Genomic DNA, 23,656 nt, shown 5'->3' with positions numbered 1-23,656 from the left:
TACGGGAATAAAGGTCTCGATTGCAACTAGGGCAAGAGAAAAGGAAAGTCTCGATTGCAACGAGGGCGAGAGAAAGGGAATGTCTCGATCGCAACGAGGGCGAGAGAAAGGATCGCAACGAGGGCGAAAGCAAACAAAGATTAGTTGTTAGTTGTTAGTCAAACTCGGCAAGACATCGCATCTTGTGCCTACGTATCTCATCTGAACATGAGAATCAGAGTTGCCGTAGTTCGGCTACATAGGGATTGCCATCTGAACATGGCACCTACACACAAAAAGGTGGCAAACATAGAGCCCGACTGCCAATCACTGGACTTACATCAGCATCCGAACCAAAACACACACAAAAGGGCAAACATGGAGCCCGACTGCCAATCATTGGACTTACATCAGCATCCGAACCGAAACACACACAAAAGGGGCAAACGTGGAGCCCGACTGCCAATCACTGGACTTATGTCAGCATCCGAACCAAACAAACTCACAAAGAGGCAAACGTGGAGCCCGACTGCCAATCACTGGACTTATGTCAGCATCCGAACCAAAACACACACAAAAGGGCAAACGTGGAGCCCGACTGCCAATCATTGGACTTATGTCAGCATCCGAACCAAACAAACTCACAAAAAGGCAAACGTGGAGCCCGACTGCCAATCACTGGACTTATGTCAGCATCCGAACCAAACAAACTCGCAAAGAGGCAAACATGGAGCCTGAATGCCAATCACTGGGCTTACATCAGCATCCGAACCAAAACACACACAAAGAGAAAAAGAAAGGTGCCCGGAGTGGTCTCGCACGACCACCTGCCTACATACCTCGTCTGGAACAAGGATCAGGGCGATGTAGTTCCCCTACGGAGGGGTTGCCATCTGAACATGGACTTACAAAGGAGGACACCAGTTGTGTCAAAGGAGAGTGGACGATGTGTTCACGTCCTAGCAGTAGGTGTCGCAGCTCGCTGAATCGAGTCTTAGGCAGTTACCTCTTTGCAATAGAACGGACTACATGCCACAAGATCGGAGACGCTCAGAAAGGTCTAGAAGTGGGGGAAGCTCTGCCCTAGAGTTGTCATGCAATGTGTACTTAAGTGTTAGGATTTACAAATGGGAATATCTATCTAATGTTAGCATGCAAAAGGATATGGGAATCCTACCTATGTTATCATACAAAGGGTTCTACCTAATGGGTGCTACCTAATCGGAACAAGAATCGACGAATGGAGCAAGGAGAAGTGTTAGGGATAAAGGTAGATGGCGATGCATGAAGCAATCGACTTACAAGGTTGATGGCGATGCATGAAGCAATCGACTTACAAGGTTGATGGCGATGCATAAAGCAATCGACTTACAAGGGGGTGGATGAATACGTGCTGGTTCTGTTAGGTTTTGAAAAATGATTACTCGACGTTGGATCGAGGTTTTGATCTTGTTTTGAAATGGTTATCGAATGTTCATTTTAATTCTTGTATTAACAGATGAATAAAGAATGAAAGAATATTATACATTTCATGGGAGGGGGATACATTTGTTATGAATGGGGGTTGTCATGGAAATCAAAACAATATAAATATATGCCTCATACACCATACAAGTAGGCCACAATCAAACAATAAGATATTTAAACAAGTACATGATCAAATCAAATAATCAAAGAAACAAAATGAATGAGCATTAAACAATGTATGAGTGTAAGTGCGAAGGAACCGGCTCATTGTAAGAAAGCCCAAGAGTAAGCTATGTGAGGTCGATGGCGATGCTTAAAAAGCAATCGACTTACAAGGGTGTAAAAAGTGGGCTCGATATTAAACCGAGAAAAGCATGATTTTTATAGTTTGAAAAAATGGTTTTTGAACTATGCATTTACTAACAAATGAAATTATAATAGACATAAAAAAGATATTAACAAAATGCTAAAAGAATAAAAAATGCTAAAAGAAAAATAATATAACTAAGAGAAATAAAAATGCCAAAAAATGCCACACATGAGTGTTGAACCCACCCCACTCAAGAATATACACACTGCCCTTCTCCACCAGACCATTCATCATTATCTGCTACTGAGATACTATGTTAAATATATGAACCGGGCTAAAAAAGATTTAAAATAAAAGAACAAAATAAACATTTTTATGGTTTTTTGTGTTAAAAACAAATTAAATTAAACAATAAAAGAAAAAAAATTAGAAAAAAGAAAAAAGAAAAATGGAAACACAGAGGTTCGTCTTCATCGTCATCTTCCTCCCCACCTCACGAACTCCCTCAAGCTCAGAGAAAACTCTCCCTCATCGCTCTCTCAATCTCGTTCGCACCTATCTCTCATTCTCACCAAAACCCTCTCAAACGCGCTCTCTCTATCTCACCAAAATCGTTCTCTCTCAACTCTCAACATCTCTCTCTCACTCACACGATATCTCCATCAACAAGCATATGAAAAGGATAAAAGGAAAAAAGGAGAAATTCTTACAAAGTGTCACGACGGTGGTGAAAGGCGTGAAGAAGCTGGCCTCCAGGTAATCGATTTTGGGATTTTTCTTTGTTTCAGACTTTCGCCTCCAAGTCTTCTGTGAATAGTGGCCGCCTCTAACCTTTGGAAATTAGGGTTTTCTTTGCTTCAGATTCTTGCCTCTAGGTCCTTTTGCTTACAATTCATTCTCCTTTTATATTCTTTGAATTAGGGTTTCCAATGGGGTCCTTGCTGTTCAAAAGGAGTGCTTCTGCAAAGCATTTTGGATGCTCAGACACAGAATTACCCTATCCATGATAGATTCAAGAAAAGGTATCCTTCACAAACTCTCTTCTCTGCTTTGACCTCATACCAATTTGGGATGTTTTTGGACTTTGCCCTCTGACTGTTGGTTAATGGTTTTGCACTGTAGGTTTAATGTTGCTCAATTCTGCAGCAAACCTTATCCATGCATTTCCACTCGCCTAAGTTCAACTTTGGTCTGGTTTTACACAGCAGTATTCCCCCAGGTATGTTACTAGGTTGTGGTCAGTCAATTAGCATTGGGTCAGTCTTTGGAATAACACCTGTCCTGGTTTGATAACAGGTTCTAATATAACCGGTCTGGAAGCTGTGTAACACTGTCTAAAAGCATAGACAGAAGCCATTTTAAAGGCAAATTTACTGGAATCAACAACATGAGCAGCACCAACTGTCAAGACAACTCGGAGATTTTCAACTGGATGTCCAATTAATGCACATGAGTTGGCAGCTTTCTCAATCGCAAGGACAAAATTTGATGGAACAGCTTGGCCAACACGCATGCTTTCAAATTCAAGCTTAGTTCCCGACTCAGTAAGAAGTGGTTCAATATACCCAATCACACGTCCATATTGTCCTCGCCCTCCAGATTGCTTCTTATGTAAATAATCCAAATCAGCATGTTGAGTAACAGTTTCTCTGAAGTTTACACGGGGCTTTCCAACTGCATCAACCTTGTATTCCCTCACACTGCGTTCATCATAGATATCTAAGTGCGGTTCTCCCATTCCAGAAATGATTGTCTGCCCATTCTCTGGGTCCAAGCCAACACGGAATATAGGGTCCTCTCTTCGGAAGTAGTTCAAAGCTTTCGAAAATTGCTCTCCAGAATCTTTTGAGACAGGTTGTACAGCTAAAGACATCGCAGGTTTAGGTGCATCATAGAAGTCATTGTGTATTTAAACAACCCATCAGTAAAAGTATCTCCTCGGCTTGCTGTTTGTATTAATGTGGAGCTTCTGCGGTTTTTGCAGGTTGCGGTTTTGGGTTTATGTTATACACGTTTGGATTTGGCTTGCAGCAGATACTAGACTTATAGCAGGTGGCGACAACAGAAACGAACCATGTATTCAACGGCATTTCCCTGGCGCACATGGACTCTTGTTCACACTGACGGCACGGTACTGCTGGCTCTTGGATTTGCAGGTCAGAGATTTTGGAAATTTCCTGGTTTGTTGCAAGTTGATATTCCTGCAGATGGTGACTCACATTGGTGTTTGCTTCCTGCTTGTTGTCATGTTGGATGAATGCATGTCGCGTATCCAACAAAAAACAGCACCAACAACCGTAAGGATATCTGTGCTGGAAATTGAACTAGATTGGTAATCACAGTCGTCCTGGTCAAGAATAATTTGTCGAAGAGCAGCAATTCCTCTATCAATGACCAACAAGGAACAGGTTGGCCGAACATATACCACATCAAAATCATTCAAGAACTTAACATCCTCACTAGGCCCGTCCCTGTAGCCAGCTACGTTTGACTTTCCTCCAGCGATGGTTGTAACACCAGCATCTCCAATCTTTCTAATTGCAAGATTCTGAGTATTAGCAACATAAACATTCCCTTTATCATCCATAGTAATGCCTTTGGGATGATTAAACCGAGCATCACTAGGTTTTCCATCAACATGATCAGTGTAGCCCTGAAACGACCCAGCTACCAATCTTCCTCTACTATACTGAGATAATGGTGGGGTAATTCGAACAATGTTGCTATTAATTTCATCAACAGCAAAGAGTTCACCGTCCTCTGCAAAGATGCGGACCCGATAAGGGATAACCCCAATTTCATTTCCTTCCACAACAGTCTCAACTACATAACCATTCTCAAATTGAAGAACATTCCCATCTGATTGTGGCATCTTGGTGGCAGACCCTGTCCATTTGATAAGTGAAGCAAATGCTTAATCAATGGACCGGCAGGAGCAGCGTGAGCTTGAAAATGGAGAGAGAAAGTGGAAGCAAGTAGAATGAGAGCATAGAAGAGTAGAGAGTGAGTTGTCATGATGAAGAAGCTATGGCAAGTGAACCCTTCTTCTTCTTCTTCAATTGCCACAAACACAGTTGCAAAACACTCTTTGCATCTCTCTTTCTAAAAAGTGCTTATTCTGTGAGTAACCTTTTTTTTAACTTTGTTTTAGCATTTACGCGGAAAGTGATCTTTTCTTTTCTGCAGGATTTATACATGTTGGACTCAGTTGTGCAGGCTGATTCTGTTGATGGATTGCTGCAAGCAAATTTTTCCCTGGCTTGGATAAGTACCATCTATATCTTTCCTCATGGCCTGCCTTCATTTGGGATTCATAACAATGCTGCCAACTGGTTTTGCAGGCTTGGTTATAGTTTCTACAACAAGAGGAATGAACTTGAGGTGCTTTGTAAGGCATCTCTCCTTGCAGCTAATGGATTTGTAACCGATAAATGACGAGAAACAGCAGCTCCTAAAAGTACAGAAGCCATAACAGCATAACTGATACAGTGCCCCCAAATACCAGTATTGCACTCCAAAGCAAATAAGAAACACTCGTGATGTTCCAGCAATGAACAATACGGCAACACGACTATTAAGAAGTTGAAAACCATACAGGCAAGCTCCCATATTCCAGTCAAGAATAATAACAGCAACAGATGTGATTGCACCCAGCCAATTTCCTCCTTGGCCGTCAGACCATACAAGATGGAGCAAACTAACAGAACAGATAATGAACCAAGATAGAGAAGAACAAGATGGGAAGCCCTTCTAGATTGCCGAGGATCTAGTTCATTTGGGTCTGGTGGTTCGGGTAAACATGCCACAGGGCCCACCTCAACACCCTCAGAATGAGCAAATTTGTAAGCCTTTCGCACATATTCATCCACATCTAGGCCATTTCCATTAAATACCATTCTGCAAATAAATAGCATGTTGATTGCTAAAGCAACTGCGGAAACTCCAAAAAGAAACCAGAAGGAGAATATCGGTCAGATGCCCGTGATCCCGTTGTAACATATACTGCACAAAGCTCATATGCACAAAGGAGAGCAACAGCCAGAAGAAGCAGGATTGCAACAGCGCTTGAACCTTGCCACTGGGTTCTCCACCACAGCATAATTGAATAAAATGCCAATAAGAGAGCCGTTCCAGCCATAATTACAGCCAAACCAATCAGGTGTCGATCCAGTATTACAACCAACCAGGATCCCCAAATGATAAGCACGATAATTGGAGAAACTACAACAGACCATGCTGAAAGATTCAGAAAACCACAGAGTAAATGGAGTTGAGGACCTATTACATTGTGTACTGTTTTTCTTGAACATGTGAATGATTGGCTTTGTAGGTTTTGAACACAAATGGCTTGGAAATGGTATGGCCTTGTCATGTGGTTATGGTCTGCTGCAGGCACTGCAGACTTGGCAAGATTTTTGTAGGGTGTTAGCTGCAATGTTTGAGTAGGGCCATGATGCAAGATTTGCTACGTGGTTGGTGTGTTGTAAGTGGTTTGCATCTGGCTCAATGCAGGTTGATTTTATGGCACTGTCTTATGGTTGCAACCTTGTTTGGTTTAAATTTGACACAGGTTTATGTTTTTTTTTTGCAACTTGGTTATGACATTCAATTGGTTTGGCAGCAGGTACATTGCATGAAGCTGGTTGCACTAGCTTAGAGTATGCTTCATGTGTGTGGTTTATGGCTCCTAGTTCATGGCATGATGGCATTGAAGATCCTGTGCAAATGGCCAAAACAAGATCAAGATGGAGTTGTAAAATGGGATTAGGACTAGGATTGGACAATTGGTGGTTTAGGATAGAAAAGAATTCAAGTTGACTTTGGTCAAAGTTGACCAAAAGGTCAACTGTTGACCAAAGTCAACAATTGGTCAAAGTGTCAATTTTTTGTATTTTTGTATGGAATCAAATGTAATGGTTTAAAATTGAAATAAATTGAAATGGATTAACAAAATGGTTTGACGTTGGTTTTCACAATTGGTTTAGTCATGACTTGAATAACTTGATTGATAATGTGTATGAACAAAACCATGAAATAAGACCATAAGGTTGGGGTTTTGGCATAGTATCCATGAACCAAAAAACATGACTAGAAAGTGGCTTGAAACACAAGAAACTTGGTTGTTCAGATGACCCAGACCATAGGGGTATCCACAATCACAACACCATGACTTTGGATCAAAACCAAACCTCATGTAAAACCAAAATTAGGTTAGGCCAAGCATGCCAAAAAAAATCAGGAGCAAAATCGGGGTATGACAGCTGCCCCTATTTAAGCGTCTTCAACTAGAGAATATGAAGCAGTGTATTCTTCATATGATCAAAGTGGGAGATGGTTAAATACTAAGAAGACCCGGATTTTGATCCTGAATCCCCATGAAATAGTTAACAATGTCTGTCAGAATCGGCAAAGAAGCAATCTCGAAAGAAGAGTCCGTCTGGTACGGTGAAAATCGGCCTGAGTACCGAAACAGAAAGTTGACCTGGATACCAAAATAAATGGTAACACAGGAATACCCATGGCCTGAACGCCACACATTAGTCTGAACACTAAGCATTGGAACATGAGAGTATCAATGTTGGTCTGATCACCGGAAATCTGGTCTGAACACCACTTCGGTCTGGATACCGGAAACTGGCCTGAATACCATAAGTTCTTCGTCCTGATTGTTGAGAACTTCTCCGATCTGAAAATCGGAAATTGGCCTGAACGCCGCATCGGTCTGACTACCGCCTCGGTCTGAACACCGGAATACTGGTCTGGATACCATAAGTTCTTCGTCCTGATTGTTGAGAACTTCTTCGATCTGGAAATCGGAAACCTGGCCTGAACGCCACTTCGGTCTGGATACCGGGAAAACTGGTCTGAATACCATAAGTTCTTCGTCCTGATTGTTGAGAACTTCTTCGATCTGGAAATCGGAAACCTGGCCTGAACGCCACTTCGGTCTGGATACCGGGAAAACTGGTCTGAATACCATAAGTTCTTCGTCCTGATTGTTGAGAACTTCTTCGATCTGGAAATCGGAAACCTGGCCTGAACGCCACTTCGGTCTGGATACCGGGAAAACTGGTCTGAATACCATAAGTTCTTCGTCCTGATTGTTGAGAACTTCTTCGATCTGGAAATCGGAAACCTGGCCTGAACGCCACTTCGGTCTGGATACCGGGAAAACTCTGGAAATCGGAAACCTGGCCTGAACGCCACTTCGGTCTGGATACCGGGAAAACTGGTCTGAATACCATAAGTTCTTCGTCCTGATTGTTGAGAACTTCTTCGATCTGGAAATCGGAAACCTGGCCTGAACGCCACTTCGGTCTGGATACCGGGAAAACTGGTCTGAATACCATAAGTTCTTCGTCCTGATTGTTGAGAACTTCTTCGATCTGGGAATCGGAAACCTGGCCTGAACGCCACTTCGGTCTGGATACCGGGAAAACTGGTCTGAATACCATAAGTTCTTCGTCCTGATTGTTGAGAACTTCTTCGATCTGGAAATCGGAAACCTGGCCTGAACGCCACTTCGGTCTGGATACCGGGAAAACTGGTCTGAATACCATAAGTTCTTCGTCCTGATTGTTGAGAACTTCTCCGATCTGAAAATCGGAAATTGGCCTGAACGCCGCATCGGTCTGACTACCGCCTCGGTCTGAACACCGGAATACTGGTCTGGATACCATAAGTTCTTCGTCCTGATTGTTGAGAACTTCTTCGATCTGGAAATCGGAAACTGGCCTGAATGCCACTTCGGTCTGGATACCGGGAAAACTGGTCTGAATACCATAAGTTCTTCGTCCTGATTGTTGAGAACTTCTTCGATCTGGGAATCGGAAACCTGGCCTGAACGCCACTTCGGTCTGGATACCGGGAAAACTGGTCTGAATACCATAAGTTCTTCGTCCTGATTGTTGAGAACTTCTTCGATCTGGAAATCGGAAACCTGGCCTGAACGCCACTTCGGTCTGGATACCGGGAAAACTGGTCTGAATACCATAAGTTCTTCGTCCTGATTGTTGAGAACTTCTTCGATCTGGAAATTGGAAACCTGGCCTGAACGCCACTTCGGTCTGGATACCGGGAAAACTGGTCTGAATACCATAAGTTCTTCGTCCTGATTGTTGAGAACTTCTTCGATCTGGAAATCGGAAACCTGGCCTGAACGCCACTTCGGTCTGGATACCGGGAAAACTCTTCATGTCTATCAGCATCGGCGAAGATAACAAAACAGTGATACGTGAGCCGGCACGCATGCCAAAGACCTATGCTGGGGATAACAATCGAAAGATTGACCAAAGAGTGCATGAGATATATTATCTATAGCCGTCAAAACGTAGATAATGCACTCGCATGGAAGATTATCCATAACCGGGTTGCAGGTTGTTAAATGGATAAACGACCGAAAAGAAAGGCAACGGGGTACCAGACTAGGTATGCAAAAGATGACTAATCAAAAGAGGATAAAGTTGCTTACTCGGAGCAAGTATCCAAAAAGAAGGGGAAGACCCAATGGGGACAATACTGCTTGATCAAGGCAAGTATCCAAAGGGAACAAGACTATCAATACCACAAAGAGGGGATTACATCTACCTGTTAGTAGGCAGAAAACCACGGAAAAGTAACCAGTCATCGATAGGATGAGCACACAGGGTTAACTCCACCAAGGGGATGAAAGTGGGATTTTACAACTACCAGTTAGTAGGTAGAAAACCACAAAAATAGGACTTACAACTACCGGTTTGTAGGTAGAAGCCCACAAACAACATGAACCACAAAGGTTACCTCTGCTAGGGGGTGAAAGTGGGATTTTACAACTACCAGCTATTAGGTAGAAAACCACAACGATAGGACTTACAACTACCGGTTTGTAGGTAGAGGCCCACAATTCCGCTGAGGATGAGATGAACGAGTGCCGGTTAGTGAGCAACCATTCATTTATGCCCCAGAGAAGTACAAGAGACAGCGAACAAGAAGCCAATTTAGGATCGATCCACGAAGGCAAACTGAATCAAGACTCATCCTAATGAGGAAAGAAACTCAATAGGGAAAACCCATCCCGTTAGGGAGGGAACAGAAACAACCGTCATCCACGAGGATGTAACTCGGTGGGGAGCGCGGAAGGAAATGGTAGACACTTTCTGCTTAAGGGGTAGACTCTACATGGAGAGATCAGACACACCCACTGCTGCTAAGGGAATGGACCCAAGCTTGCAAGATGCTGCCAACTTCAGGGAGTAACACTGCTGGGGATACCCGCTCAACTAAGGAGTCACTTGTTGGGAAAACACCAACTTCTCAACCATGCTGATGAACCCAATTCTGAAGCCGATCCAATGGCGCGATGCTAAACTCTTTCCAACAACCCAATCTCGGCTGGTCAACACGGCCTAGGGCTAATGGACATGTTTGCAATGTTGATGCATGAGTTTTTTTGTTTTACACAATGCCCCATGATCATGGAAATGCTATGCACTAATGATGCAATATGTTATGCTTATCTAAATGATGAATGCATAAACACACGTCTCCTCCAGAGACAACACCGGGGAACTCCAGGAACTGTGCTGAGGATCTTATAACCACGTCAACTTCCACCCTGCTGGGGAAAGACAAACCTTGCTGGGGATGCACTCCATCGAACCCGAACTGCTTGGAGATTACCCTGCTAGGGGAGGCAACCCATTCTTATCTCTACTGGGGATGATTTTCTCCGAACCCGATCCGCTTGGGGATCTCACTGAGGGAAAACCATCAACACAAACCCTACTGGGAAGGCAGTAACCTTCAGGCTCGCTGAGGAGACACTGATCTCAAATCTGTTAGGGAGGTAACCCTCTCACACCTACTGGGGAAATACCGCTTATTGGACACGGAACACCTGTCGAGTCGCCGAATTGCGGCATCCATCGTCCACCCACAGTGTCGGCCCTCCCTCTTTTACGAACTCCCAGACGCTTCTGGACTTTTCTGATTCATCCCACGAAGATCGAATTCCTGGGATTCATACAAACTTTCCAGTCCTTAGACTTTGAAGAGTCTTCTTGATTAGCTTTCAGGATCGTCGTCGCAACTCTGTCACGGGCTTTTCATCGTTAGTCTATCCATTGCCCCTGGTCGGGCTCTGCAGCAGGGGTCGTTAGATAAAAGCGTGCCCCAGGTATGCCCCAGGTGTTCCGATATTTCAACGCCTAAGTCACTCAAACTTCCGAATAAGATTTCCAGATTTCAACCTCATAAGCATGCATCGGAAGGGACCTCTATGTTTCAAAATGCAAATATTCTTATCAAAATAAACGGATGTTTTCGTAATCAAAACGGTAATGACACAAAAACAAAATTTATTTGACCGAACACACGCTTTATTGACTGGAATAAAAGATGGCTCACAACCGAGCAACACACAGGAAGCAAACCCTGGAAAGAGGTGATTGCGCACAAAGGGAAAAAATCTATCTTATTGGCAATGCGGAACCGTGATCTCATCGGGTTCCAACTCGGTTACACCCCATATGTCCTCAAGACTTTCCGCACTTTCTGTCTTCTGAACAAGATGCTTCCGATTGGTCTCTGTTGGAGATTCTCCAAGTCATCATGAGCACAAACGATCATGCTAGACGCAGTTGTTCGTTTCATTCCCTCTTTTGCCTGGACCGCCCTTTCGGGTTTCAGTCCACCGGGATACCCTTTTTTGCCCAAGTCGCCCTTGTGGGGTTTTCGACTTGCCGGGTGTACAGTTCTTTTCTTTTATTATCCCTAACTTTTGCCCGAACCTTTCTTCTTTTTTCTTGGTTCGCCGGGATGCCCCTTTTTGCCTGGACTCTTTTATTCTTTTTGTCCAGCGGGTCTATTTTTCACGAAGTATCTTTTAACTGCGTCCGCATTTACATGGGAATGGAAAATCCTCATCATCCGTGGTTGTCGACAACAAGGCTCAATCAGAGGAAACCTTCTTGACCACGAATGGACATTCATAACTGTTTATCCACTTGCCTCACGATCGTCTTGAGGAGGAAGGATCCTTTTCAACACCATATCTCTTCCATGCTACCCACGAGGTCGCACTTCTCGATCAACAACACGCTTCATTTACGGGGTACAACTGCCCCATGACAAGTAACTGTCAGCCTCTTTCCTCAGTCAGGCTCAACGCGTTATACCGAGTCCTCATCCACACTCCATTTTCTAACTTCTCATCCATCCGGACTCTTCACAATGAAATCTAGCCTCCAGCAGGCAATATCACTTCCATCCCGTACCGCATGAGGAAGGCGTTGCCCCAGTAGATGCACGTACCAAAGTACGACACTCAGGATACCAACTTCGTACTCAGCCACTATCATTGGTGCGTTCACATGTTATCGGGGAAGCACTAGCTCACTCTCTTTAAACTCTCCCCATCAGACATCAAAAACCCGTTCGGATTCGGGGTCAGGCCCCTCCTCCGGGATCGGTCACTCTCAATCTTTCGATTCGAGTACCTCGAGATGTCCTCATCAGGGACTTCAGACTTCCTTGGTTGACAATCATCAGTGGGTTGTTGGGCGAGATAACCATACAATACCCTCCTCTTGGTTGCTTTCTGGGAGGTATACTGAATATCGTATTCAGTCGACATCACTTGCCCTCTCACAACCCGTCCGTTCGATGCTAGCTCCTCAAGCACATACTTAATCAGATCCATTTTGGACATCCACAAGGTGGTATGAACCAGCATACACTGTCTCAATCGGCGAGCAGCCTATGCCAAAGTACATCAAGTTTTCTCGAGCAGTGAGTGTATTGTTTCACAGTCGATAAACTTTTTGCTTAGGTAAATTGCGTGCTCTTTTCGACAAGACTAGTCATACTGACTCAATACGCACCTCATAGACCCCTTAAGGGCTGTCAGGTACCAGATTAGCAGTCGTTTCTTCCCCGGAAGGTATCAGAATCAGAGGTTCCTACTACTCTTTTTTTTTTTTTTTTTTTTTTTTTTTTTGTAGGATCAACCTTGATTCCTCTTTCGTTCGCAACATGCCTCGGCAGCACTCCATAAGTGCGCTAATTCGAACTCAACAGTATGAGTTATCTCTACCTGTCAAACAACTTGATCCACCGGATGCCCCTCTTCTGCTTGGGACTTTGCCATCATGTCATCAACATGGCATTTGCTTTCACGATGAATCATATCATGAAACAAAGTCACCCTAGACTTCTGATACTTGGCACCGGCCTTCTCGATACTGAACGACATCACCTTATAACCAGAAGGTGCCCCTTGTGTGATGGACATGGTCTACGTCATATCATCTGGCAACAGTTCAATCTGGTCTCGGCCAAGAAGCCACCCATGAAGATAAACTGAGCATTATAATCAATCCAATACCTCGTTGTGACGTACCGGGAATTCATCTTTCAGATTAGCTCAGCTCACATCTCGACAGTCCACACACATTCTCATCTTTCAGCACCGGTTTCCGCTTCCCTGGAGGACAGTCTTCTCTCCATGGTAACTCGTGCCTCCACAACATTGGTATCTTACCTTGGTGTATCTAGATACAACCGGGCGCACATATACCATCCTGTTCTTGACTTGCCTCTGAAGCGGCCTCAATATTCGCTTTCTGACCTCGGCGGTGCTTGGAGCGACAATTCTGAGCACTCCTCATGCGGTTGAATCACCTTCTCCTCTGGTTTCAACGACCCGGCTAATTCCAACAAATCACAATCTTCTTCGCCTTCTCCTTCGGCATGATAGATCGAATTGTCGAAGTCATACAAAGGTGTAACCAAATTGTTATCGATGAGATCAGGAGGGTAATCACTTTTGAGGTTGGAACGAGACAAGTTCAAAAGAAAAGCGAAAAACATTGCCATTTTTATTTTATTTTATTTTATTATTATTATTTTTTTTAAAACTGCAAAAAATGAAAAACAGGGAACACCGTTTTTAATCACAAAAACATCCATTTATTACTGATGCAAAACGTTGCAAAATGAAACACATGAGATGGCCCTTACAATGGACCAGTACGTTTCGGGCAGAACGTATGGCTTTCATGCAAACAGAATTAAAACAAAAATACTACACTTCCGGATGAGCGACAGTGATGCTTTTGGAGGCCCTCCAATCGCCTGGCACGCACGACTTTATCCACAGCTCGAGCTCGCGGTCACAGTCAACCTCTTCACTCACTGAACAAGCATGATCAGAATCCAACATTCCTGCACTGACAAAGACGTACGGTGGACGACGTCCTCTGTTTGGTCTAGACGACTCTTGATCTGGATAACCAATCCCGAACATGTCTGCCTTTACCACTATGTCGATGATCCTGCCCCAACCTCGGGCCTCTTGGTTCTTCACCACCTCTAGAGCTTGTTTATAGGAAGAAATGGACAACTTCTTCTCTTTCTCGACAACAAGAGCGCTCTCCACCTGGACGGTTTCGATTGCTTGACTGGGTATTTCAAGTTTTCCAATGTCCATTTCTACTTCTTTCATCTTCTGGGTCGTGTCTCCCATCAATACACACCCCTCTATGGCAACGGCTGCACAGCAATTATCAACCACAGGGAAGACTCCATCCTGCACCAGAGGTTCTGGGACCACAGACATGGGAACCTTTAACTGATCTTCCTCAGTCATCTCCATTCCTTTCTTGACCTTTTTCACCATCTTCATCTTTACAGGACCCTGCCTGGGTACAGGGTTGACATCCCCCTCCATGATCTGTGCCAAACTGATGATCTTGGAGTCCACCAAGTCTTGGACAACATGCTTGAAAGCCCTACAACCCTCAACACTGTGCCCGGGTGCCTCAGAATGGAACTCGCACCTGGCATTCTCATCATAGTTTGGAAGCCTCCGCTGCTGTTCTACAGGAATCAAAATCCTCGGCCGAACTAATCCCAGATCTCTCAATCTCCTGAACAAAAGGGTATAAGTCACAGGTGGTTCCTCAAACTGACGATCCTCCTTCTTCTTCCTCACCTGGCTCTTAGCTCTCGGTGCCTTCTGTTGAAGTGGTGGTTGTTGCGGGGGTACAGGTGAGTTACCAACAAGAGTGGTTACAGCAACAGCATAAGGATGATAACGATCCTTACTGCGTTCTTTCTTTGCTGGCACACCACTTGACTCAACCTCCTTTTTGAGCGGACCACTGTCAGAGAGTTTCTTTGCTACCGAGCCAGAGGGATTTGTTACATCGGATGATGAAGCCTTTCCCTGAACTTTCTCCTTGATCATCCAGCTCTCAATCCTTTCCAATCTCTCAGACATGGCTTTCTGCCCCAAGGCAAGCCCTTGCACAATACTGAACAATCCCCTCATCATCTCTTTCAGTTCAAGGATATCGGCGTTGGGAAGATCCATCAGCTTGGATTTGTTGAGTCTGACTGTATGTCTGAATTGAAGAGCTATGCGTATCGGTTGACACCTACAAAACAACAAATGGGTTAGTATGACTCACGCATGCAATGTCTATCCGTACCAGGAATATTCCTTTGATTTTGGTTTCACAGAGACAGATAATTTTTCATCAATAACATTCTGACATCTGGCTATCTCTCAACCAGAATCTTATTCAAAAAGTGGACCCTGAGTACGGATAGACACGAGTTGAATGCAGATGAATGCGATGCAAATGCATGAATACAAGTCATTGCGCCACCAAGTCATCTGAAGGCCTATTCTCTGAACTAGTCACAGTCATCGGAACTAAGTCACCATAAATCCGACTTGGGGAGTTCCGAAATAAACGAAACTGGAGATCACATCACTATCATCACAGGAACATCCACTGAACGGATGACAGTCAGATCCTCTGAACAGGTACTTTCAAATTCAACCCGGGGATCCGAAATAAACGGAACCCATTGATAAACCACGGACAGAACTCCGGCGTCCCAGAAATAAATGTCCATAAATTTGGCTGAACCAAAGTCACCATCACAGCACCACTGGCAGAAACCGTATCTGTAGAGATCAAACCCTCCCCTCACTGGTAGGTTTTAAGAACAGAAGTTTGTCAGCTTCAGCCCTTCAGTCGAGAATAATACGTTTACCACTGAAGGTTTGGCATTATTACGGGATAAAAGACCTCTACTGACTCCCCTCAACAGGACATCCTAAAGCAAGTTCCCAGTCTCGGGGTCCTCGGATTGAGCAGTGAGAATGCGCCCACCAGAGCTAACATAATCACGTCTCGGAGGAGAGGCCTCGACTGAGTTCTCGGGAGATGGTCACCAGAGTCGACGATTTCTAAAGGAACATCATGTCGTTACGGAACATCCGTAGGACATAATATATCCAAGAGAAACCTCGTCTGGGTGTGGTTCTTCACGAACGACTTAACGTAGCAACATGCCACGCAAGCCTCATGAACATCCACTCTAAAATCTATGTGTACACTCAAGCCTGGGTAATGGGCTTACCTCTCATAGAACACCCCACCCCAACAAACAGATAAACGGCAGCAGATACAACAAACATATGTACATGAATGCAATAAGGTAAAGCAGGTAAATGCTGAAAATAAATAACTGTACAAAAGAATAAACACCCAACAAACAAGAAACCTACAAAAGCTAGGAGGGACTCGCTTAGGGAAACTGTTTATCCCCAGCAGAGTCGCCAGCTGTCGCAACCCGAAAAATACGGAGGTGCGAAGAAACAACCGGCGAGAAAGAAATGACAGAAGAGTCGCCACCGTGCGTTATTTATCCCAAAGGAGGGAAAGGAAACGCTCGAAGTAAACCTGGAGAAAGGAAAGGAAAAGACAAGGTCTCGCAACCAAATCTTGGGTTCGGGAGTCGATTATGCGAAGGGAAGGTATTAGCACCCCTACGCATCCGTAGTACTCTACGGGATCCACTCTTGTTTGTTTCTTATCTAAAGGGTGTATGTTCATCTAATGTACTATTTACTAAAAGAGAGGGTCAAAGAAAATGACTCGCACGGATGTCGCATCCACTGCATACGTATCTCATCTGGAATGAGAATCAGAGTCTTCGTAGCTCGGGTACCTATGGGTGGAAGAGATGTGTGCTCGCTAAGACATCGCGTCTTATGCCTACATATCTCGTCGGGAATGAGAATCAGAGCAAAACATAGTTCAAACTAACTACGGGAATAAAGGTCTCGATTGCAACTAGGGCAAGAGAAAAGGAAAGTCTCGATTGCAACGAGGGCGAGAGAAAGGGAATGTCTCGATCGCAACGAGGGCGAGAGAAAGGATCGCAACGAGGGCGAAAGCAAACAAAGATTAGTTGTTAGTTGTTAGTCAAACTCGGCAAGACATCGCATCTTGTGCCTACGTATCTCATCTGAACATGAGAATCAGAGTTGCCGTAGTTCGGCTACATAGGGATTGCCATCTGAACATGGCACCTACACACAAAAAGGTGGCAAACATAGAGCCCGACTGCCAATCACTGGACTTACATCAGCATCCGAACCAAAACACACACAAAAGGGCAAACATGGAGCCCGACTGCCAATCATTGGACTTACATCAGCATCCGAACCGAAACACACACAAAAGGGGCAAACGTGGAGCCCGACTGCCAATCACTGGACTTATGTCAGCATCCGAACCAAACAAACTCACAAAGAGGCAAACGTGGAGCCCGACTGCCAATCACTGGACTTATGTCAGCATCCGAACCAAAACACACACAAAAGGGCAAACGTGGAGCCCGACTGCCAATCATTGGACTTATGTCAGCATCCGAACCAAACAAACTCACAAAAAGGCAAACGTGGAGCCCGACTGCCAATCACTGGACTTATGTCAGCATCCGAACCAAACAAACTCGCAAAGAGGCAAACATGGAGCCTGAATGCCAATCACTGGGCTTACATCAGCATCCGAACCAAAACACACACAAAGAGAAAAAGAAAGGTGCCCGGAGTGGTCTCGCACGACCACCTGCCTACATACCTCGTCTGGAACAAGGATCAGGGCGATGTAGTTCCCCTACGGAGGGGTTGCCATCTGAACATGGACTTACAAAGGAGGACACCAGTTGTGTCAAAGGAGAGTGGGCGATGTGTTCACGTCCTAGCAGTAGGTGTCGCAGCTCGCTGAATCGAGTCTTAGGCAGTTACCTCTTTGCAATAGAACGGACTACATGCCACAAGATCGGAGACGCTCAGAAAGGTCTAGAAGTGGGGGAAGCTCTGCCCTAGAGTTGTCATGCAATGTGTACTTAAGTGTTAGGATTTACAAATGGGAATATCTATCTAATGTTAGCATGCAAAAGGATATGGGAATCCTACCTATGTTATCATACAAAGGGTTCTACCTAATGGGTGCTACCTAATCGGAACAAGAATCGACGAATGGAGCAAGGAGAAGTGTTAGGGATAAAGGTAGATGGCGATGCATGAAGCAATCGACTTACAAGGTTGATGGCGATGCATGAAGCAATCGACTTACAAGGTTGATGGCGATGCATAAAGCAATCGACTTACAAGGGGGTGGATGAATACGTGCTGGTTCTGTTAGGTTTTGAAAAATGATTACTCGACGTTGGATCGAGGTTTTGATCTTGTTTTGAAATGGTTATCGAATGTTCATTTTAATTCTTGTATTAACAGATGAATAAAGAATGAAAGAATATTATACATTTCATGGGAGGGGGATACATTTGTTATGAATGGGGGTTGTCATGGAAATCAAAACAATATAAATATATGCCTCATACACCATACAAGTAGGCCACAATCAAACAATAAGATATTTAAACAAGTACATGATCAAATCAAATAATCAAAGAAACAAAATGAATGAGCATTAAACAATGTATGAGTGTAAGTGCGAAGGAACCGGCTCATTGTAAGAAAGCCCAAGAGTAAGCTATGTGAGGTCGATGGCGATGCTTAAAAAGCAATCGACTTACAAGGGTGTAAAAAGTGGGCTCGATATTAAACCGAGAAAAGCATGATTTTTATAGTTTGAAAAAATGGTTTTTGAACTATGCATTTACTAACAAATGAAATTATAATAGACATAAAAAAGATATTAACAAAATGCTAAAAGAATAAAAAATGCTAAAAGAAAAATAATATAACTAAGAGAAATAAAAATGCCAAAAAATGCCACACATGAGTGTTGAACCCACCCCACTCAAGAATATACACACTGCCCTTCTCCACCAGACCATTCATCATTATCTGCTACTGAGATACTATGTTAAATATATGAACCGGGCTAAAAAAGATTTAAAATAAAAGAACAAAATAAACATTTTTATGGTTTTTTGTGTTAAAAACAAATTAAATTAAACAATAAAAGAAAAAAAATTAGAAAAAAGAAAAAAGAAAAATGGAAACACAGAGGTTCGTCTTCATCGTCATCTTCCTCCCCACCTCACGAACTCCCTCAAGCTCAGAGAAAACTCTCCCTCATCGCTCTCTCAATCTCGTTCGCACCTATCTCTCATTCTCACCAAAACCCTCTCAAACGCGCTCTCTCTATCTCACCAAAATCGTTCTCTCTCAACTCTCAACATCTCTCTCTCACTCACACGATATCTCCATCAACAAGCATATGAAAAGGATAAAAGGAAAAAAGGAGAAATTCTTACAAAGTGTCACGACGGTGGTGAAAGGCGTGAAGAAGCTGGCCTCCAGGTAATCGATTTTGGGATTTTTCTTTGTTTCAGACTTTCGCCTCCAAGTCTTCTGTGAATAGTGGCCGCCTCTAACCTTTGGAAATTAGGGTTTTCTTTGCTTCAGATTCTTGCCTCTAGGTCCTTTTGCTTACAATTCATTCTCCTTTTATATTCTTTGAATTAGGGTTTCCAATGGGGTCCTTGCTGTTCAAAAGGAGTGCTTCTGCAAAGCATTTTGGATGCTCAGACACAGAATTACCCTATCCATGCTAGATTCAAGAAAAGGTATCCTTCACAAACTCTCTTCTCTGCTTTGACCTCATACCAATTTGGGATGTTTTTGGACTTTGCCCTCTGACTGTTGGTTAATGGTTTTGCACTGTAGGTTTAATGTTGCTCAATTCTGCAGCAAACCTTATCCATGCATTTCCACTCGCCTAAGTTCAACTTTGGTCTGGTTTTACACAGCAGTATTCCCCCAGGTATGTTACTAGGTTGTGGTCAGTCAATTAGCATTGGGTCAGTCTTTGGAATAACACCTGTCCTGGTTTGATAACAGGTTCTAATATAACCGGTCTGGAAGCTGTGTAACACTGTCTAAAAGCATAGACAGAAGCCATTTTAAAGGCAAATTTACTGGAATCAACAACATGAGCAGCACCAACTGTCAAGACAACTCGGAGATTTTCAACTGGATGTCCAATTAATGCACATGAGTTGGCAGCTTTCTCAATCGCAAGGACAAAATTTGATGGAACAGCTTGGCCAACACGCATGCTTTCAAATTCAAGCTTAGTTCCCGACTCAGTAAGAAGTGGTTCAATATACCCAATCACACGTCCATATTGTCCTCGCCCTCCAGATTGCTTCTTATGTAAATAATCCAAATCAGCATGTTGAGTAACAGTTTCTCTGAAGTTTACACGGGGCTTTCCAACTGCATCAACCTTGTATTCCCTCACACTGCGTTCATCATAGATATCTAAGTGCGGTTCTCCCATTCCAGAAATGATTGTCTGCCCATTCTCTGGGTCCAAGCCAACACGGAATATAGGGTCCTCTCTTCGGAAGTAGTTCAAAGCTTTCGAAAATTGCTCTCCAGAATCTTTTGAGACAGGTTGTACAGCTAAAGACATCGCAGGTTTAGGTGCATCATAGAAGTCATTGTGTATTTAAACAACCCATCAGTAAAAGTATCTCCTCGGCTTGCTGTTTGTATTAATGTGGAGCTTCTGCGGTTTTTGCAGGTTGCGGTTTTGGGTTTATGTTATACACGTTTGGATTTGGCTTGCAGCAGATACTAGACTTATAGCAGGTGGCGACAACAGAAACGAACCATGTATTCAACGGCATTTCCCTGGCGCACATGGACTCTTGTTCACACTGACGGCACGGTACTGCTGGCTCTTGGATTTGCAGGTCAGAGATTTTGGAAATTTCCTGGTTTGTTGCAAGTTGATATTCCTGCAGATGGTGACTCACATTGGTGTTTGCTTCCTGCTTGTTGTCATGTTGGATGAATGCATGTCGCGTATCCAACAAAAAACAGCACCAACAACCGTAAGGATATCTGTGCTGGAAATTGAACTAGATTGGTAATCACAGTCGTCCTGGTCAAGAATAATTTGTCGAAGAGCAGCAATTCCTCTATCAATGACCAACAAGGAACAGGTTGGCCGAACATATACCACATCAAAATCATTCAAGAACTTAACATCCTCACTAGGCCCGTCCCTGTAGCCAGCTACGTTTGACTTTCCTCCAGCGATGGTTGTAACACCAGCATCTCCAATCTTTCTAATTGCAAGATTCTGAGTATTAGCAACATAAACATTCCCTTTATCATCCATAGTAATGCCTTTGGGATGATTAAACCGAGCATCACTAGGTTTTCCATCAACATGATCAGTGTAGCCCTGAAACGACCCAGCTACCAATCTTCCTCTACTATACTGAGATAATGGTGGGGTAATTCGAACAATGTTGCTATTAATTTCATCAACAGCAAAGAGTTCACCGTCCTCTGCAAAGATGCGGACCCGATAAGGGATAACCCCAATTTCATTTCCTTCCACAACAGTCTCAACTACATAACCATTCTCAAATTGAAGAACATTCCCATCTGATTGTGGCATCTTGGTGGCAGACCCTGTCCATTTGATAAGTGAAGCAAATGCTTAATCAATGGACCGGCAGGAGCAGCGTGAGCTTGAAAATGGAGAGAGAAAGTGGAAGCAAGTAGAATGAGAGCATAGAAGAGTAGAGAGTGAGTTGTCATGATGAAGAAGCTATGGCAAGTGAACCCTTCTTCTTCTTCTTCAATTGCCACAAACACAGTTGCAAAACACTCTTTGCATCTCTCTTTCTAAAAAGTGCTTATTCTGTGAGTAACCTTTTTTTTAACTTTGTTTTAGCATTTACGCGGAAAGTGATCTTTTCTTTTCTGCAGGATTTATACATGTTGGACTCAGTTGTGCAGGCTGATTCTGTTGATGGATTGCTGCAAGCAAATTTTTCCCTGGCTTGGATAAGTACCATCTATATCTTTCCTCATGGCCTGCCTTCATTTGGGATTCATAACAATGCTGCCAACTGGTTTTGCAGGCTTGGTTATAGTTTCTACAACAAGAGGAATGAACTTGAGGTGCTTTGTAAGGCATCTCTCCTTGCAGCTAATGGATTTGTAACCGATAAATGACGAGAAACAGCAGCTCCTAAAAGTACAGAAGCCATAACAGCATAACTGATACAGTGCCCCCAAATACCAGTATTGCACTCCAAAGCAAATAAGAAACACTCGTGATGTTCCAGCAATGAACAATACGGCAACACGACTATTAAGAAGTTGAAAACCATACAGGCAAGCTCCCATATTCCAGTCAAGAATAATAACAGCAACAGATGTGATTGCACCCAGCCAATTTCCTCCTTGGCCGTCAGACCATACAAGATGGAGCAAACTAACAGAACAGATAATGAACCAAGATAGAGAAGAACAAGATGGGAAGCCCTTCTAGATTGCCGAGGATCTAGTTCATTTGGGTCTGGTGGTTCGGGTAAACATGCCACAGGGCCCACCTCAACACCCTCAGAATGAGCAAATTTGTAAGCCTTTCGCACATATTCATCCACATCTAGGCCATTTCCATTAAATACCATTCTGCAAATAAATAGCATGTTGATTGCTAAAGCAACTGCGGAAACTCCAAAAAAGAAACCAGAAGGAGAATATCGGTCAGATGCCCGTGATCCCGTTGTAACATATACTGCACAAAGCTCATATGCACAAAGGAGAGCAACAACCAGAAGAAGCAGGATTGCAACAGCGCTTGAACCTTGCCACTGGGTTCTCCACCACAGCATAATTGAATAAAATGCCAATAAGAGAGCCGTTCCAGCCATAATTACAGCCAAACCAATCAGGTGTCGATCCAGTATTACAACCAACCAGGATCCCCAAATGATAAGCACGATAATTGGAGAAACTACAACAGACCATGCTGAAAGATTCAGAAAACCACAGAGTAAATGGAGTTGAGGACCTATTACATTGTGTACTGTTTTTCTTGAACATGTGAATGATTGGCTTTGTAGGTTTTGAACACAAATGGCTTGGAAATGGTATGGCCTTGTCATGTGGTTATGGTCTGCTGCAGGCACTGCAGACTTGGCAAGATTTTTGTAGGGTGTTAGCTGCAATGTTTGAGTAGGGCCATGATGCAAGATTTGCTACGTGGTTGGTGTGTTGTAAGTGGTTTGCATCTGGCTCAATGCAGGTTGATTTTATGGCACTGTCTTATGGTTGCAACCTTGTTTGGTTTAAATTTGACACAGGTTTATGTTTTTTTTTTGCAACTTGGTTATGACATTCAATTGGTTTGGCAGCAGGTACATTGCATGAAGCTGGTTGCACTAGCTTAGAGTATGCTTCATGTGTGTGGTTTATGGCTCCTAGTTCATGGCATGATGGCATTGAAGATCCTGTGCAAATGGCCAAAACAAGATCAAGATGGAGTTGTAAAATGGGATTAGGACTAGGATTGGACAATTGGTGGTTTAGGATAGAAAAGAATTCAAGTTGACTTTGGTCAAAGTTGACCAAAAGGTCAACTGTTGACCAAAGTCAACAATTGGTCAAAGTGTCAATTTTTTTGTATTTTTGTATGGAATCAAATGTAATGGTTTAAAATTGAAATAAATTGAAATGGATTAACAAAATGGTTTGACGTTGGTTTTCACAATTGGTTTAGTCATGACTTGAATAACTTGATTGATAATGTGTATGAACAAAACCATGAAATAAGA

At 43.5% G+C, this 23,656-nt stretch overlaps 1 protein-coding gene and 3 pseudogenes across 1 annotated transcript; all 4 read right to left on the bottom strand.

The window, feature by feature from the left end:
• Nucleotides 1-3,971: 3,971 nt before the first annotated feature.
• On the bottom strand, nt 3,972-4,628 carry LOC127130638 (uncharacterized). Its single transcript, XM_051059608.1, has one exon. The coding sequence runs from the start codon at nt 4,626-4,628 to the stop codon at nt 3,972-3,974; it is 657 nt and encodes a 218-aa protein (XP_050915565.1).
• Nucleotides 4,629-5,112: 484 nt separating this feature from the next.
• LOC127130637 (calpain-type cysteine protease DEK1-like) lies at nt 5,113-6,128 on the bottom strand (annotated as a pseudogene).
• A 14,730-nt stretch (nt 6,129-20,858) lies between these two features.
• On the bottom strand, nt 20,859-21,712 carry LOC127130636 (uncharacterized; annotated as a pseudogene).
• Nucleotides 21,713-21,970: 258 nt separating this feature from the next.
• On the bottom strand, nt 21,971-22,987 carry LOC127130635 (calpain-type cysteine protease DEK1-like; annotated as a pseudogene).
• Between the last annotated feature and the right edge of the window lie 669 nt (nt 22,988-23,656).

This window comes from Lathyrus oleraceus, chromosome 3, assembly GCF_024323335.1.
Source record: "Lathyrus oleraceus cultivar Zhongwan6 chromosome 3, CAAS_Psat_ZW6_1.0, whole genome shotgun sequence".
Taxonomy (NCBI): Eukaryota; Viridiplantae; Streptophyta; class Magnoliopsida; order Fabales; family Fabaceae; genus Lathyrus; species Lathyrus oleraceus.
Note: the sequence above shows the minus strand (reverse complement) of the source record. Positions and strands in the feature narration are given on the sequence as shown.